Raw genomic sequence first — 18,856 nt, 5'->3', positions numbered from 1 at the left:
TCGGTTGGACTTCCATGGTTCATTGTTGGAGATGGGTTCTCCCCTTGGAAAGGCGGATTAGATCGGTTTGATGTAGACGAACCCTCCCCCTGGAAAGTGGTGCGGTTATTTGTGGCTTCGCTTGGACTTTTGGGTTCGCTAGGACCATTGGGTTCGCTTGGACCTTGAGGTTCGCTTTCCATGGCCTTTGCAGTTTCGTTGATTATCTCATTCAGGTTGTCAACCTTGTTATCAGCCGCTTTCGCTTCAGAAAGAATTGCATTCTCCGGTTCATCAAAGAGCAACATGTACTCTTCAAACAGATTTGATATAGGAACCGTGACTTGACCTGTTTGTGAAAAGATCTCCTCCATTGGACTTTCGTTGGATTGAAGTTTCTTCACGTAATTGTCATCAAAAGTGACGTAATAGGTTTCTTCTATCTTCTTTGATCTTTTATTCAAAACCCTATATGCCTTGGAGGTGAGAGAGTAGCCAAGAAAAATCCCTTCGTCTGCCTTTACATCAAACTTGTTTCGTTTCTCTTTGGAGTTAAAGATGAAGCACCTGGAACCGAAGACATGGAAGAATTTAACATTAGGCTTGCGATTATTCAAAATCTCATACGGTGTCATAGAAAATCGCTTATTAAGAAAGGTTCGGTTCTGAGTATAGCAAGCAGCAGAAATCGCATCAGCCCAGAAGTACAGAGGTAGAGAAGCGAAGCTGAGCATAGTTCAGACCGCTTCACACAACGAGCGGTTTCGCCTTTCAACTACACCATTTTGTTGTGGAGTATAGGGAGCAGAGAAGTTGTGAGTTACTCCCTTTTCGACCAGAAATTCTTCAAAGTCGTGATTTTTGAATTCTAACCCATTGTCACTTCGGACATTTCTCACAACCTTTCTCAGCTTTACTTCCACTTGTTTGATGAAATTTTTGAGTTGTGGAGTTGCCTCTGATTTCTGTTTAAGAAAGAAAACCCAGGTGAAACGTGAAAAATCATCGACAATAACAAGAATGTACTTATTACCACCAATACTTTCTATGGCCGATGCACCGCATAGATCGATGTGTAGAAGCTCAAGGGGTTCGATTATCTTTGTGTTAACATGCGTGGGATGACTCTTTCGGCTTTGCTTTCCCATTTCGCATGCAGCACACAGGTGTTCCTTGTCAAACTTTAGAAGTGGCAGTCCTCGCACATGATCACCAAGAACCAGCTTATTGATGTCTTTGAAGTTAAGGTGCGAGAGTCTTCGATGCCATAGCCAGCTTTCATCATAATGAGCTTTCGTTAGAGGACATACTGCTGGCTTCCCTCGTATCGGGTTCATATTCAATGGATACATTTCGCCTTTGCGCTAGGACTTCAACAGAATTGTTTTAGTTTTCTTTTCAACGATCTCGGATCCTTCATCATCAAACGAGACCTTCAGGCCAGTCCCCACTACCAATTGCGAGACACTTATAAGATTGTGTTGCAATCCTTCCACATAGGCCACCTTTCGAATGGAAAAATCTCCATTAGTTATCATTCCATAGCCTTTTATAGTGCCATATGAGTTGTTTCCATACTTGACACAACCACCATCTTTTAGAGCTCGAAACTCCCTCAGGTCTTCCCGTCTCCCTGTCATGTGACGCGAGCAGCCACTATCGATATACCATTCTTCGTCGAACTACTCGTCACTGATAACCTGCAAAAATTAATCAGATTTAGGAACCCAAAGTTGCTTGGGTCCACGTGAGCCTTTTACAGAACAGGGAATAACAATAGAAAGATCAACCATATAAGTTCGTTTTATTAAAGTGGTTTCATCTTTCCTTTTTACGATGAAAACTTTGACTTTGTTAGCTTTATTTTTGTTAGAATCAGATTGAGGAATTTTATTTTGATTCTTAACAAAGACTTTCTTTTGTTTTCTAGGGTTAGCTGTCGTCTTCTTCGTTTGCAATTTGCATTCTGAGACGAGCTTTTCTTTTCCCTTGACATCCTTGTTAGGATTTTGCTTTGTTTGAGAATGAGGAGTATGGGATTTAGGACCGAAACTGCTCTTTCGGTTCTTGTCACTGCTAGATTTGGGACCGAAACTACTCTTTCGGTTCTTGTCACTGCTAGATTTGGGACCGAAACTGCTCTTTCGGTTCGTTTGACTGCAGGATTGACAGTGAGTGCATGTGTCAGAGTTAGCCTTTGATTTTTCTTTCACCTTGTGATTGGACACCTTTTCTATGCGAACATAATTGGAGTTTTGGGAGTTCCAAAACTGCTTCCTTTCATTGAGATTCTTTTGATATCTCCTATTTCGCTGGCGTTTTTTTTTCAGCAAGCTGCTTTTGAGGCTTGTGAATGTTTACTCTTGGCTTCGGTCTCTCAGCATGAGTTTCACTCTTCAATGAAGAGGTTTCGCTTGCCGCCTTCGTAGGTTCGCTTGGGATTTCTTTAGTACCACTTGTGCTTGGTACATGAAAGCTTGTTGGCTTGTTGAGTGGTTCTGCCACATATCCGCCTTTGACTCTCCATGATGTTCTTTCTGATAGACCAACAGTTTCGTCTGCATTGTCAATTGGAGCAGACCAAAAATAATTATCACAACCACCTGCGTTGTCTTCGTTTACTATGGTTGTGAGTTCGGCTGTGTGTTTCTGAGTAACTCCTGTTGTGGTGTATACCTGATTTGGTACTATTTGTACCTTTTGATATACCACTGCCTTCGGTTTCAGAACTTTGGATTTATCTTGGGATATCCGTGCGAACTCAACTGAATTTTCAGATATAAGATCTTTGGTGGGTTCGCTTTTGACAAATTCTAAACAGTCAACCACATCCTCTACAGAAATTTCACTCATATCACTGTCCTCGTCAAATTCAGAAGTGTTTTCTACATTTATCTTGTTTTCTGAACTCAACTTGGTACTCAATGAGTCAAATTTATGCATGGTTTCGGTCTTGATTTTCAATTTATCATTTTCGTCCAAAAGGTTTTTAAGCATGTCCTTATGGTCTTTGGACTTGATAAAGGACTCGATTTTGTCCAGACCGAATCTGTAGGCGTCAGAAGTTTCTTCTGATGAGACAATCGATTCACATTTATAGCAATCTGCGTCTATTTCGTCTTCCTTTAATTCAAGGAAAGGCAAAATCATTTTGTGAATCTTATCTCCAATCTCATAATTCAAATACAACTGAGTAATATTGAAATAAAGACGTTTAGCAATTAAGCTAGAAAACTTGAATTTTAATTCATTTAAATCCTTTTCATAGTTAGTAACTGGTATTTTCAGTGATTCGAGTATGGATTGTACCTTCTTGATCAACTGATCACATTCGTTGATCTGCTCACCCATTGGTTTGGCGGCGAAGCATCTGTCTTCTCTTTCCTTCGCTTCAACAGACCCGCCATCTGTTGTGTAGCCTCTCATTTGTGATACTCCAGCAGTCACCATTAAGCACCTTCCAGCAAACTCAGCACTATCTCCCTTCGCCACAAAAGCTCTGTCATGCGAGGCCTTGCGGACTTCTTCATCTTCAGAGTCGGTAGACCAAACCTTTACTCCTCCGAACTCATCATCAACTAAGTTCTCCTGCACAATCAAAGCATTCATAGAGTTGTTAGAGGTTTTCTTCTTCTTTATTTCTTCCATTTTGCGTAGGTAATACGCTTCATCATCTTCTCCATCCTTCTTCTCGGATAGCTTTCTCAACATACAATCTTTGGCAAAGTGATTTTTGTCGTGACAAAAATTACAGTCATATCCGGAGTCACCTGCGAGCTTGTTCTCCTTCTTCACTTCTTGCTAAGGAGCGTTTTTAACCTCCTCTTTCGCCTTTTCTGAACTGTAGCTCCCTTGCCAGTTTCGGTTCTTGGAGGTGGGAAACTTTTTGCGAGCAAACTTCTTGGGATTGGAGATCATTAATGCATATTCATCATTTTTTCAGATCACATTCAGAGAGATCCAACTCTTCTTCTTCTTCAGCCATGTTCTTGCCCTTTGAGAGAAGGGCCAAAGATCCCATACCAGACACCACCTTCGTTTCCTTAGTCACTACACTTTCATGTGACTTGAGTATTCCAACAAGCTTCGCCAACGAATTTTTGAACTGTTCATGAGCTTTCACAGTCGATATCACAGCCATCCATTCGGGTTTTAAGCCATTCATAAAAGTGACCTTCTGTTCGATCACTTCTCTTCCAATTCCGTGCTTGATCATCTTACTGAGAAGATGGTTGAAACCATTGAACGCCTGAATGAGTTTTTATTCTTGCTTTTGCTTGAAGTCACCGAATTTTGAAAGCAGAAGAGTTTGAATTGAATGCTCCGGATCTTCATCGGTGGAATATAGCTCCTTAAGCCTATCCCAAATTTGTTTTGCCGTCGTGCATGAACTAACCAGATGAAAAGTATCTGATTGCAAGGCAAATCTGATCATCCTCATAGCTTTAATGTTGCTCATCAGTTTGTCCTTCTCATCTTGAGGAACTCCCTCTACGTCGATCATCAGCTGATTGTACTCCTTTTGAGTTGTGATGACTTTATTAGTTCCAGAGTGAGAAAACGGACCCAAGGTGATAGCTTCCCAGATTAGATACCCATTATCCTCTTAACCAAGAACATAGTCTTCAAAGTGATGCGTCCAGACTTCATAATCTTGAGTGTATAAAATCGGGATTCTCGTAGTAGATCCGATGCTGTTGGATATGTTGATGGGGTTTGTTTGTGAATCTTTGTGAGACATGATGACCTGTTTTGAATATCTGTTAAGAACCAGACTTGTAAAGGTTGAATTAGGGTTTTATCAAAAACGTGGAACGACGTCAATAAATGAGATGACGACTCCAACTATTTCAACAAAAGCGAAAACCCTAAAGAGATTCTTCCAACAGAAGAGATGCGTATGAATTACACAGCCTCCTGCTCTGATACCAATTGATGAGAATTAAGTTCTCTAAGATCATTTAGATTCGTAACAGATTTGGTCAAACACAGTAAAAGTAAAGAACACACGATGAATCAAACAAGAGCTGAATGATTAATATGCTCCACCTCAGAAGAGCTCGATAAAGAACTTCGACTGTAGAGGTGTGCTATGGTTACAGTACAATGATGGAATAATAATTATTAAGCGTATAGAGAAAGATGCATGCATGCATCTTATATACTAAACCCTAATGACATAAACACGACTGGACAGGCCCAGTACCGTAATAACAATGGACCGAAGAAACAGGCCCAATGACGCAACTCTTAGACCCAACAGGTTGACTGAAGTCATTATTCTTATTGTCTTCCATGTTCTAGGGTGGTGGGGAGACTAAGCTTAATACTACTAGACAATCTTTTGATTCAAGATTCTTATTCTAATTCATTTGCCTAGTTTTCCTTGATAAACTTGTTTACTTTCAAGAGGTTACCTTATATGTGACTTCCAAGGTTTTCCTTGTAATAGAGTTACAATTTAGACATTGTTTGATCCAAATATTTTGGGTTGTCACATTTGATGTTTAGGATTTCATTTAAAATCAACTTATTGACTTATTAGCTTTTTGAAAAGTCAATAAGTTAAAAAAAAAATTGTTTGCCAAATATGAAAAAGACTTTTAAAATAACTTTTCATTGACTCTTTAAAAAAAGAGATTTCAACAAGTTACGATTTCTAACTTTTCAAAACTCTTTATAACTTTTTAGGTTGTAAGAGCTAAAATACCATTTAAATGATGTATAAATTAAAACAAACACTTTTTAAAAAATAACTTATTGACCTATTGACTTTTCTCACCATAAAAACTAATTTAAACCCTTTTTCCTACGAACACACGAAAATAAATCATTTTATCTAAAAGTCCTTTTGAGGTTCAAAATGAATCTATTTTCAATAAAAAAAAAATTTCTATCTGAACGTAATTTTAATATTAAACTAGAAAGGTTACCCCGCTACGCGGGGGCCAGAAGCTTTCAATGTTGTTTCCGAATTGATAAATATGACAGACATAGAAAGTGCAAGGATGAAAAGTCCGGGCTTTGCCCCGGAAAAAAAAATGTAAAAGTTTTGACTGCAAGGACCAGAAGTGTGAAAATGGCTAAATAATTAAAGGGGTAGGAATTAGCAACTTTTTAGAAAAGGGATCAAAGTTGTCAAACCGTTAGAGTTTTGTGGTCAAACTTTAAATATTAAAAGGTTCCAAAAAAGTGTAAAAATATTGATTGCAAGGACCAAAAGTGTCAAAATGGGTAAAGAATAATGACCAAAGTTGCCAAAAAACATCCAAATTTAGTATTCCTAACTTCCAACAATAATACAGGGACCAATTCTGCCAAAAAAATGGGAAGTTGAATGGAACACAAACCCAACAATAATACAGGGACCAATTCTGCCAAAAAAATGGGAAGTTGAATGGAACACAAACAAAAGGACATGAATAAATTAATTAAAGAAGTACAGGGACCGGATATGTAAATCAAGGGACCAAAGCTGGACAAAGTATCCCAAGTTTACTATTCCTTTCTTCCACAACTTTAATATATATATATATAATAATTGCTTTCGATTATTTATTGCTAATTCTCCCTTGTCAAATTAGTGAATTACTGCCCACTCTCTTCCTTAGACACCTTGTTATGTAGCATATATTTGTACAAGTTTTGGAAATGTTTCATTTCGTTGCGTTACATATGGTTTTTTGTTTCACTTTCACCTTCATACGACTTATTTGTTTACATGAATTGAATATGAGTTAACCTAGCATTAAAAGACGAGACCTGCATAAAAACTTATGTTTAGATGAAAAAAGTTGTTGGTTTGACTGTTTCTGACTGTAACAAACCAAGTTAATGATAATCTTCTTTTACAGTTGAGTTGAGAATGAATACAAATTTAAATATGTAAAAGACTTGTTTAATGATAATGATTGACGTTATTTATTTTATTTTCATGATATTGCAGTTTTTTAAGTTATGAACGTTATGCTCAGATTGTTTTTTGTTAATGATAAACATTGATATGTTTTTATGAAATATGTTTTTTGAGTTTTTATTATTATAAAATAAACGTTCTTTTTTTTTTCTTCATTGGTAGAAATTTTTTTTATTTTTTTCACATCTTCCTTTTTTCAAATCTTAATTTGGCAATTTCTCTATTTAAGCTTATAGTTTTTCTTGAAATTTGGCAGACATGTAATTGTCTGTCTCCATGCCCATAAACCCATAAATCTTTTATCCTACAACATTAACATATACTCTTGTGGTTCCATTTTTTCCAAAACCATTTACATCTACTATTTAATCTATTATTGAGAAGAATTATGGCCATTTGTTTTTTAATGAAAAAAAAAAAGCAGATGTGAGATTCTCATTGATAAAACCGTACCTGTTGTACTAAATGCTCCGCCAGTCGCACCTTTTTAGAGGTGCGACACAGTCTAATCTACTACTAAAACTAGTCTTTAATTCCAATTATGTCCCAGACCCCTTAAACATCATGGAGATACCTCTAGGCCTAAGGACTGTTGGTAGCAAATAGTCACATGTCTACTTGAAATGAATAGTAGAATTTGAAAGCTAAAATCCATACTGAGCAATGAACCCCACCAGTTGCTACAACATTTATAGCCCAAACAAACAGAGAGCAAAAGGTTTAAGAAACCAATTCTAAACTAAATTTATAGTCATACCGTACCATACTAATATACTATACCTTAAATTTATCAAATTAAGGCAAGGCCCCAACACAAATACCTACCTTACCTTAAGCTTTAGTGCTTTCCCCAAAATCTGGATCTGGATCTGGATCTGGATGTGGCCCTGAAAATATATCTCAAGCATTTAAAGCCAGCCTGGTAAAAGAGAAGAGATCTTTTCTATGGTAATAAATATATGAGATGCTCTCCCCAAAGCATTTACATATTTCCTTTGTCCTCTCTCTCTCGAGTGTAGGTCTTGTTTTTATACAGTGACCACAATGCACTTTCAATTTTCATATCCCCATATACCATCCATACCCCCCATGATTAACAGAGAGAGAGTATTTACTAAAGATGAGATAGTTGGAACTGGAAATGGAAAAGCAAGCAAGATTACAGAATGTTTAATAAGTAGAACAACTCACCTCACCAGTAGTAGTCGGTAGTCCCTCCTAGGCTACATGATGATTGATGATTCAATATCTATTATTATTATTATTATTATTATTGTATGCCTTCCCATAGTCTTCATGCCTTTGACTTTGATGCTGCTGAAACTCTCCCCCATAACTGTCATGTGATCTCGAAGAAGGATAGTTGTCAATATCTGGATACCTTACCCTTAAATCCATTCCACCACCATAACCAGAATTCTCATATTCAGGGTAACCATCCTGTTTATAACCACCAAATCCTGAAGCAGGAGGAGGAGGAGGAGGAGGAGGCTGCTGACGCCTTTGAGCCTCAACTTGAAGAAACTCTTCCCACTGCTTTGCATGCATTGCTCGCACCATACCAAACCTCTTCATGTAATCTTCTCTCATTTCCCTCACAGCCTAATAATAATAATAATAACTAATAACTAAGTAATAGACAAATTATACATATATATATATATATATATATATATATATATATATATATATAATTAAAAAGATACGACACTGCGTATGTAGTAGTTAGTGCATACCTGACGATGTCTGTTATTTTCTTCATCTTCTTCCTTATCTCGAATTTGTGTCATCTCCATTGCATCCCTCTTATATTCCAATTGTAAGTCCTCCAACGTCTGTGGGCTGTTACTGCTAGATTGCTTGTCACCATCCACCCATCCCTTGTTCCTTTGCATCGCCCCTGCCCCTGCCCTTCGCTCGTCATCATATGAACCACCACCACTGTAAGGAGACTTTGAATGGGTTGACCGACCCCGGGCACCATCATTCCCATAAGCTTCACCAAATGAAGAGTGTGTGTTAAACACTTGGAGACTCAAGACAATCTTAAACTCAACCCATCTGGATACATGTATCAATGTGTATATCCGTTCAACCCACAAACTTCACTCATAATTCTTGAACATAACAACACTTACCTCTCGCTGCTGCTGCAAATCAAATTAAGGATAACCAACAAACAACATTACTATTATTATTATTATTATTATTATATGATTTTATTTTGAGGCCAAGGGTCTTAAACTACACAAGCAAGCATAATGTTATTGATATCCCTTACCTAGTTGTGGGGACCCCCTGGGTAACCTGTGCACATCTTCAATCATCTTCTCTTGCCTGCTGCTGCTAAACCTCTGGTTATAATGTGACGGATTTCTAGGACTAGGATTATTAGACCTTCCGATTCTAGAGCTAATAGGACTTCTCCCTTCTGGTGACCTGGACCTAGTCACTTTCTTGTCCCCCTCATTTTTAATTTTGTGAACAGCATCTACACCTTTAGCCAATATCAGCCTATCCTTCCCACTGACAATCATAAATTTCTCCTCCATCTTAATTTTGCACCCGATATCCTTCTCAATTTGCCTTATAACCTTCTCGCTAAACAGTGCTTTAACTTGAGGATCTCTTGCAGGAACCCTTTCAAAGAAATCTTGAGACTTGCGATTCGCTCCAAGAGTAGACGGACAACCCTATCCAAATAAATAAATAACTAAACTAAGAACAACCATTTTATAAGATGATGAATCATGAGATTTGAATACCTGAGTAAAGTGGCCAGATTCTCCACATATTTTACAAATCATTTCTTCTTCTTTTCGTTTCTTCCAATTCCTTTCAGTAGCTTTAGATTTCGCCTCCCAGACCTTAGCTTCCCGACTAGTAAAATCAGTGGGAACAGCATTCGGGTCTCGGGTTCCCTCCTCTTCATCAGAGCCAGCATACGATCTTTTCTTTGCTTTTGTAATTGTGGTGTCAGGCCCACTTGTATTACTTCTTGGTGGACCAGTGTATTCCTTGTACAGATCACTAAAATCATCGTCAATGTCTGAATCTTCTCTATTGGACATCTTCAGATATTCAAATAACACCTAATTAACCAAACCCTCTATATATCAAATCAATAATCATCACAATACCACACTTTATACAAACTCAAAACTTTAACCAACACTGCTGACAATTACAGTGTATCTCAACATGTCGATGAACCAAATATAGACACACAATTAGATTAATGAGAGACCATACAAAGCATTTCCTAATACCTACAGACATACCACATAGGCACAACAAGCATGCATATGCATATGCTAACCGATCAAATTATAACTTGGAAGACATTTTTACCAACATGGAACATCAGATTACTGGATTAATCAATTCAAATACTGCATTAATCTTAATCAACTAAGACTACTTCACAAGCGCATAACCCTCAAAAATAAAAAATTAATGGACTGCTTGAAAAAAACAAAAAAGCACTAGTTTATAGACTTGCATGGGATTTGCTAACACATCCTCTTAGTACTAAGTTGTTCTTATAGATTGAGACTCAAACTGCAATCTCTGCTCAGATCTTTCTAAACTCACCAACATGGAGCACCCGAAACCTTTCACCCCTTAGATCAGCAAGATGTCACTTAAGCCCTAAGCTTCTATACATCATTATTAGTGATAAACCGCTCTTGGTAATAGAAATATTAGTCAGACAATTCCACACGTTACACGAGCTTAAATGCAAATACAAGATAACAACCTGTTGCATTGCATTATGGGTAGGGCTGTCCATGACATTTTAGAGGCCTCTTGCAACTTATTAACTTTAGGCCCTAAAACTAGTAAGTTTCAAAAGATATATATATATATATATATATATATATATATATATATATATATATATTTTTGTTTCAAATCATAATATTATTAGGACAAATGTTTTCAATCAAAATTGAATACCAAACAACCTTACCTTTATCTGAAATTGTCATCTTCTAAACGAAACAAAATTTTCAATTATTTTCTTAATTTTAAGTTTCTTTTTACATTTTTCATATTGAGATTCATATTCTTAAAGTCTAGAAGACATTCTAAAGTATAGAAAGAAACAAAAAAAACTTGATTCGTGAATTGCCTTTTTGACAATCCGGTTTATCCCTTGTTTTGAAACTTGAAAGAAAGAAATTGAATCAAAAGCTTTCATACAATTTGATATCAAAACAAACATGAAACCTTTCTAAATGTAACATACAACATTTAGTCGTTCTAAGCATTTTCACAAGTCCATCACCAAATCTTTTAACAATATATAAATCATATCAGCAAATATGGATCCTTTCATTTTACTTTTGTTATCACCTACTCAATAATTTAGAACCATTGATCTGTTGCTCTATTTTTTTTCTCTTGATATCTCTTATTTGAAAAACACAGGATAAAGGGCAACCATGTTCAAAAGTGAAAACCATACGCTCATTCAAAAGTGAAAACCATGATGAATTTAATTTCTTAATGTCCTTAATCTGCTTTCAGTTAGAAGCATCCTCTACTTATTTCTCATATATTTTTTATTATGATGCAAGGGGATTCAGGGTTTCTTCAACAAAGCTCAATGTATGTTGTACATGTATTTCAAAATCCTAAAGAGCTGAAAAACATTTAAAAAAAAGGCTGGAATTAAGCCGGAAGCAGAGAGAGAAAGTGGAAACTGGCCGGCGTGAGTCGATTTCCGGCGGCAAATTAGAGAGGGTGACAGAGTAAGAGAAGAGAGACGTGAGGGTGAGTCGTGATTAGTGAATGGCAGGCGTGATAGATTGCCAATGAATGATGAAGAAACAAATCGTGAGACGGTAAGTGGCATCCCTCGTCTTCTCCAATATAAATCATAATTATAATCTAACCGAATCGAAATAGCATCTTATAATAAGTATCGATGACAAGCCTTTAGCGGAACAATTCAAAAGAGACGATAACTTTACCGGAGGATAAGATCAGTGAGCGGCGACAGCAATAGACAGCAAAAGGCAGAGCGAGGTAAGGCAGCTAGGGCTCGTTTTTCACTCCTGCCTGGAGAAGCCCTTAATGTTGTAGAAATACGGACTATATGGCAAAATATTACACGGCGAAAACTGAAGTTACACGGTTAATCGATACTAAACAAATGGGTTTGGAGTTTGGATAAAAAAAAAAATTGTTACTTAAACGGTCATTAAAAAAAATCACTTTTGTTTACTTGGACCCGTTGGAGAGGTCAACGCCCACCCACGTTTTTAGAAGAGAAAAGAAGGAAACGGACGTTATAGGAAGTTGTGGTGGTAACGGGAAACAACAAGAGGATTATAACGCACAAAAACGGGGAGGAGGGACGGTGTTTGGGCCGTTACCACGGCGTTGAGGCTTGGCCACGTTGCCCACACCGCTTAGTCTTAAACGGACATAAAATGTAAATAGGTAATCTTATGGTTGAGAATTTCAACTCAAAATAAATAAATAAATAAATAAAAACTTTTTTATTTATATCGACGTTTTTTAATTTCTTTAAATAAACAATAAAAAAAAGACCAAAAACCAAAACCATACGTAAAAGAAAATCTTTGGGTTTATTCATTTTGTAATGTAGAAAATAATTTAGGCGACTATGTCAAAAATTTATTTTCAATTTTTTATTTGATATCTAACAAACTACACAGTCCCTTGACCACTCCCTTATCCTTATGATCGTGCCCTCCACCTCTCAATATCATACTTTTTCTGTTATGCCCTCTAAATTTATCATGAACCATACGAATGTCCGCACCTTACGCATAAATAAAATGAGAAAATGTCACTATATCACATTAAACTTTAGTCATTTTCTCGATTTGGTCACTAAACTTTTTTTAATGCAATAGATCGTTAAACTCGTTATTGACCTGTTAGTTAAACCATTTTAGACTAATTTGAAACGGTTACCCGGTGACCAATCCTATGTGGAATTTAATTTCATTTTCCCTTTTTATTTTTTATTTTTAATTTCATTTTACCTTTTTATTTTTTCATTTTTTCAATAATTTTTTTTTCATTTTAACCATAATAAATTCAAACTTTACATTCTTCATGAAAACTGTAGGATCTTCTTGCTGCAAGATCATCAAAACTCTCTAAGCTTTTTAAAGAAACCCCATATGAAGATCTTTCTCATATTGTTTGCAATATCCCAACAACCCCTGAAATTTTCGAGCTCATGGCAAGATTTTGCTATGATTTTGAAGTCAATTTCACACTAGAAAACGTCATTCTAATTTCTTGTTTAGCTTGTTATTTGGGTATAACCGATAACCACAACCCCAATAATCTTTTAAATCAAGATCCATCATTCTTCGAACACCAAATCATAACAGGTTGGAATGAATCGATCAGATCCTTGAAAGCCACATTTCTTCAACGAGCGACAAAACTAGGGATAATCGATGCTTGCGTTGATTCAATCATCTTAAAAGCATTAAATAAATTGATTTATCTTGGAGAACCGATCGAACCAATCAAGAATTTGGTTCTTTCTGATGAAGATGAACATGGGTTTAATGGTGCTGTGTACAAACCAAACGCAAGGAGATAGCTTTTTGTTCTCGATGGCGGGGTTGTCCCATGTTACTATCCAAATTACTTCAATACGCAATCATTTTAGAAGCTAATAATGATTGTCGAGATGGGTTGAGCTAAGAATTGGGGAACAGTTAGGTTTAGCAATAGTTAATGATCTTCTAATTCCATCTCAAGGGTACTCAAAAGAAGGAAAATACAATATCGAATGTATTAAAATATAATTTTCGATTTGAAAAAGGAATTGTGTAACATCCGGTTCCTGGTATGTATTTGAATAAGATTTATTCATTTTTGCAAAGGGACTCAACGAGTTGGAGGCCCCAAACCCGTCGAGTAGGAATGGGATATTTTTGGACACGGGACTTTAGGTCTACTCGACGAGTTGAGAAACCCCAACTCGACGAGTAGACCTACCAAAGTGAAACCCTAATTTTCAGTGTTTGCACCCTATTTAAGGACCTTAACACCCCCATTGTGGCCTCCCTTAGTCCAGAAAACCCTAATTCGAGATCTTGAGCTTTGTGAGTGTGTATGAGTGAAAAATGAGTGATTCTTTGGTATTTTCTTGAAGGAGTAGAAGCTAGAAGTGCTTGGTTGAGGGAATGAGCTTTGGATCCAGAAGAAGAACTTCATTTCCATCTCATCTGAGGTATAAAGTCTATACATTGTCTATTTGTTCACTAGATCTCTTCATGGAGTAGTTTAGGGCTTTTAAGAGCATATTGTGGAACCATTCATGGATGCTAGCATGTTTTGGTGTTTTGACTTCAAATCTGGAACCTTCGAAGGACTCCATGGCATAAAGGTGCCAACTTTATGGCCATGGGAGTCCCATGCAACTTGTGAACCACATTTTAGGGCTTTTTGAGCTAAATAACCCATGCATGAACGTAAAGTTTGAAACTTTACGTGATATATCGACCCTAGGGAGCCAGATATACGTTTTGGATGCATTAAGCCCGACTAAAATCGACTGTATGGATTTAGACTATGGGGGACTCGACGAGTTGTTCATACAACTCGGCTAGTTGGGTCGTGGTCCCCCAACCTTTTCAGTTACTGAGCAAACTCGTTGAGTCTAGAAGATGACTCGACGAGTTGGCCATGGTTTGGGTTATGAAGATTGAGGAACTCGGCGAGTGCAAGGAGGGACTTGGCGAGTTGTGGGTAAAAGGTCCCGACTATGCTTTGAGGATGAACTCGACGAGTTCATGAAAGGACTCGACGAGTAGGATTGGGATTTCAGGGTTTTATGGATTATGGAACTCGACGAGTTGATGGACCAACTCGGCGAGTTGAGTCAACCCGGATGTTGACTTTGACCTTGACCGTTGACCAGAGTTGACCCGTAAAGGGGATTATGAGTATGAAAGAGTAATTAAAGGAGATTGTTATGTGTAGGAGTTTGAGAGGAGTTGATCCCAAAGCCGAGGACAGTACAACTACTTCACGACATCTAGGTGAGTTACCTTCCAGTCGAAGTAGGTCTAAGGCCATAATTGTAACGCCCCGACTCTCAGGTATAAACTTTCAGTCTTGTATTTCCAACTTTTAAGGTCGACTCGACGAGTTGGATGCCCCGATTCGTCGAGTATGCACGGTTTTGGTCGCGGGTCTTAAGTGACCGACTCGGCGAGTAGGAGCTGAAGGATGAAACCCTAATTTTTGGGGTTTCACACCCTATTTAAAGGATCATTAGCCTACCTTGGCCTCCCCTCACCGTCCCCTTGAGCTCTGAAACCCTAATTCGTGTGTGTGCCCCATTTAGTGTGATTTTTCAAGTTTGAAAGGAAGATTTTTTTGCAAGGAGCTTGAAGATCCAGAAGTGTGAGGCAAGGAACATGTGTAGATCTGAAGTCTACCCCAGTTTAGCATCATTTGAAGGTGGTGGAGTTTGTGTCAGTGATTCGAGAGTTTGTGTAACGACCCAAAAATCAAGGGTAAAAATTTCATTTTTAATTTAGCTAAAACATTGATACCATTTATTTCAAACATTTCAAATCATCGTTAACTAAATCATTTATTAGAGTTCATCCTAAAATCATTCATTGCGGAAATCATAGGTGTGTGCACTGCGATCAATCCGAGCTCTTCTTTTCCAAATCGATGATACCTGAAACAATAAACAAAACTGTAAGCATGAAGCTTAGTGAGTTCTCCAGAGCATACCCCACACAGTGCACATAATCACATAATCCATATTAGTTATAAAAGCTACATAAACCGTATCAATCACATAGTCATGCATATAAACATGTATGGATGTCGTGGGATCATCCCCAGGGTCTTACTCCAGGATGCCATGGGCTCCCCACATGGTCTTACACCTAAGTGTCATGGGCTCTCCCATGGTCTTTGATAGGAAAGCCATGGACTCTCCACATGGTCTTACATCCGAGTGTCATGGGCTCTCCCATGGTCTTCCATACAAATATCACAAAGACAACTAGCAGACCACATAATCACTAGCATACCACATATACATGTATACCAGACATATCAGTAGTGAATCTACAATAAACACTACAACATAGTAGGAAAGCCATGGGCTCTCCACATGGTCTTACATCCAGGTGCCATGGGCTCTCCCATGGTCTTCTATACAAGCATACCACATATACTGCTATTATCACACCCCCAAACCGGAACGGCGGCAACGTTCGGGGCGGAGGACGTCATGTTTAGTATCACAAGACATGCATCATAGTAATAAAAGTAACAAACAACCATTTCATTAGAAAGAAAGTGTTTACAAAGTATGTGATTCACATATGATAGACTACAAAAGTAAATAACAAAACAATACATGAAACTATTATGCTCCATCTTCTGTATCCTGGTGCGCGTACCTGTCTACTGGTCTCCTGAGAATACAAGTTATTTTGAAAGCGTAGATCAGCATTTAAGCTGGTGAGTTCATAAGATTTTAGTGATGTAAAGTAAGTTGACAGTTCTTTTAGAAAAGTTCGTCTGTTCCTCCAGAAAATCCTATATTTCCTGATCTGATGAAAGATAAGTAAAATGACTCTACAATCCTTTCTATGAGTACTAAACGAATACAAGTTATATAAAACCCAGAGTAAACAAACAATCGATTGTGTGTATCTGCCCTAAGCCCACAACCAAACAAGGAACAGGAAATGAGGCGGAAGGCACACATCCCACTGTTTGTTAGATCATCGTTTTATATAACCCTGACGTGTTCACTTGGTACTCACGGAGTTAACTGTAATAGTTCCTTTATTTTTTATGAAAACATTCTTTAAGAAAACCCTTATCTCTTTTAGTAAAAATAGTAACCACAATGGTTCCTTCTATAATCACTTCGTTTATACTAGCCATATATAATCTAATATCGAACAGATAGTTAATTGTGTGAATCTGCCCTAAGCCCACAACCAAACAAGGAACAGGAAGTAAGGCGGAAAACACACATCCAACTACCTATCGGGTATTAATTATATAACCCTGATGTATAAACTAAGGTATTATAGAATTAACCACCTAAGGTCCTTTAAGTTATACTGGTTTAATAAAATGGATTAAACCCTTTTACAGGTGAGTTTCTAGTTTTATCTACCAAATGTTCTACTTGAAAAGTACGTTTTGAACTAGAAAACGGTGTATTGAATTAGTGTACTATGACCTGACCCAAACCTGGTACTCCTTATGATTACTTAGTGTATACGAAATATATATATATAGCTAAGATCGAATAGATAGTAGACTGGGTGAATCTGCTCTAAGCCCACAACCAAACAAGGAACATGAAATGAAGCGGAAAGCACACAACCTACTACCTGTCGGATCCGATTAATATATATCCCTGATGTATAAACTAAGGAATCATAAAGTTAGCATTATAGGCCCCTTTCTACTGAATGTACTAAGACTCGACTGTTCTGTTTTTCGTTTGTAATGATGTAAGTTTTTCCCCTAGTTTATAACTATCTTTACTCGAAAATAGTTTGCATTACCTTTCAAGCGGAAATGTCACAATATGAAAGAAATGGGAAAATGAAAGTATGCAGCAGTCTTTTAAAATGACATGCTGAAGTACTGACTACCTTAAAACCAATTTCTTTAATTAAGGTAAAATGTGATGAGGTTGTAACCATACTCGATTTGACTAGTATAAAACACGGCGCTCCGAAGGCGTCGAAAATGGTATGACATTTGTCACCCATAGACCTGCAGGTCCCACTGTAGCTAGCAGTAAGGTGTAGGATGGTCAATCCTGTATAGATCTATACACAAACTCACGCTCTACCTCCAGGAGACTCTGGTTACAAAACGCGACCTAACAAGTATATTGCTAAGACATGAAGTAGTGGTTTCACATTATTGTTATCCTGTTCTTGTTATAGTGTGTTCCTTCCTGAACTTGTTATAGTATGTTCTCTCTGTTATAGTGTAGTATGTTCCTCCTTGTATTAGTTATAGTATGAACTGAACCCCTAAACTATACATATTATAGTTTACTAGTATCTTCACTTTGAACTGTTAATGATTTGAAAATACTCATTTATCTACTGAGTTATGATTGTACTTTAAAAACGGTGTTTTATAAACAATTTGTTGTTTCCCGATTTCCGATTCATGATGACTGACTGATTGAACAAATCAAATCAGTCCTGGCTTGGCCAAGCACTCACATGTATCATCTTTAAATCATCGAGGGGCCCATAAATATCGCTTTTATCCCGAAGGTAAAAGGAATGGATAAACTTCGACTCATATGGCTTGTTCTACTACTTGTTGAATCATACACAAAGGCACGTTTTATAACATCGAGTTACCAATGCGTTTTCGTGCAATCAATGTATAACCAACTCATAGTAACAACTCATATCTCTAGGTTTGAAGAATATAAGATATTATCGTCTCATGATCACTCGTGATAAAATCCATGAAGTAATTCAAATGAGCGCGGGTTGAATCCAATACTCAGAACTTATGAGCACTCATGAGTGTTGTAGCACCACTTTATCCACCAACTTGGACCTCTACAAACCAACCCATGACAGTCTTGATTCATATCTACTTCCAACATATGACCGACTGTGGATGGTTTGAATAACTTAATCATTCAGGAAGAGCGACTTAGTTATTCTGGAAGTCAAAACATGCAAAGTGAAACACAAGAATAAATGAATCAAATATGGTATCAAACCCTATGAATATAAATAAACACTTTTATTTATCACCATACTGATTACTCATTATTCATTGTTTCGGTTTTATCAACTTTATACTTGAATTTAAAAATATAGTTGTCCCATGCTCCAAGCATGTACACTATGTTTTCTAAACACTAGTCATGCCATACACCAAGTATGCATACTATGTTTGTCTATGATCTTTACTTTGTAAAAT

At 37.2% G+C, this 18,856-nt stretch overlaps 2 protein-coding genes across 4 annotated transcripts; one reads left to right on the top strand and one right to left on the bottom strand.

Annotated features, from left to right (window-relative positions):
- Positions 1–7,531: 7,531 nt before the first annotated feature.
- LOC145131091 (Zinc knuckle (CCHC-type) family protein) lies at positions 7,532–12,011 on the bottom strand. 3 transcript variants are annotated; one of them, XM_079065829.1, is made up of 6 exons: positions 11,875–12,011; positions 9,661–9,966; positions 9,177–9,588; positions 8,632–8,891; positions 8,087–8,497; positions 7,532–7,782 (listed from the first exon to the last, which is right to left on the bottom strand). In XM_079065829.1, the coding sequence occupies exons 2-5, from the start codon at positions 9,964–9,966 to the stop codon at positions 8,138–8,140; spliced, it is 1,338 nt and encodes a 445-aa protein (XP_078921955.1). In that variant the 5' UTR covers positions 11,875–12,011; the 3' UTR covers positions 7,532–7,782; positions 8,087–8,137. The 3 variants fall into 3 exon arrangements, with proteins under 3 accessions (XP_078921955.1, XP_078921953.1, XP_078921954.1); XM_079065827.1 differs by having other exon boundaries at positions 9,661–9,987; positions 11,875–12,005; XM_079065828.1 differs by having other exon boundaries at positions 9,661–10,004; positions 11,875–11,980.
- Positions 11,716–13,493, top strand: LOC145132010 (BTB/POZ domain-containing protein At5g17580-like). Its single transcript, XM_079066650.1, has 2 exons — positions 11,716–11,745; positions 13,005–13,493. The coding sequence occupies exons 1-2, from the start codon at positions 11,716–11,718 to the stop codon at positions 13,491–13,493; spliced, it is 519 nt and encodes a 172-aa protein (XP_078922776.1).
- Positions 13,494–18,856: the final 5,363 nt, after the last annotated feature.

The sequence above is a fragment of the Lactuca virosa genome, chromosome 8 (assembly GCF_052849685.1).
Source record: "Lactuca virosa cultivar CGN04683 chromosome 8, Lactuca_virosa_CGN04683_v6, whole genome shotgun sequence".
Classification (NCBI taxonomy): Eukaryota; Viridiplantae; Streptophyta; class Magnoliopsida; order Asterales; family Asteraceae; genus Lactuca; species Lactuca virosa.
The sequence above is the reverse complement of the archived record's forward strand: the minus strand, read 5'-3'. Positions and strand labels throughout refer to the sequence as shown.

What these genes read in the sequence shown, in the direction of transcription:
- LOC145131091 (XM_079065829.1), bottom strand. Translation starts at nt 9,966, where the DNA reads ATGTCCAATAGAGAAGATTCAGACATTGACGATGATTTTAGTGATCTG. An exon ending in AATCTGGCCACTTTACTCAG is followed by an intron (nt 9,589 to 9,660) that starts GTATTCAAATCT and finishes TTATTTGGATAG; the next exon opens with GGTTGTCCGTCTACTCTTGG. An exon ending in AAAATAACAGACATCGTCAG is followed by an intron (nt 8,498 to 8,631) that starts GTATGCACTAAC and finishes TATTATTATTAG; the next exon opens with GCTGTGAGGGAAATGAGAGA.
- LOC145132010 (XM_079066650.1), top strand. Translation starts at nt 11,716, where the DNA reads ATGAATGATGAAGAAACAAATCGTGAGACG. An exon ending in AAGAAACAAATCGTGAGACG is followed by an intron (nt 11,746 to 13,004) that starts GTAAGTGGCATC and finishes TGAAAACTGTAG; the next exon opens with GATCTTCTTGCTGCAAGATC.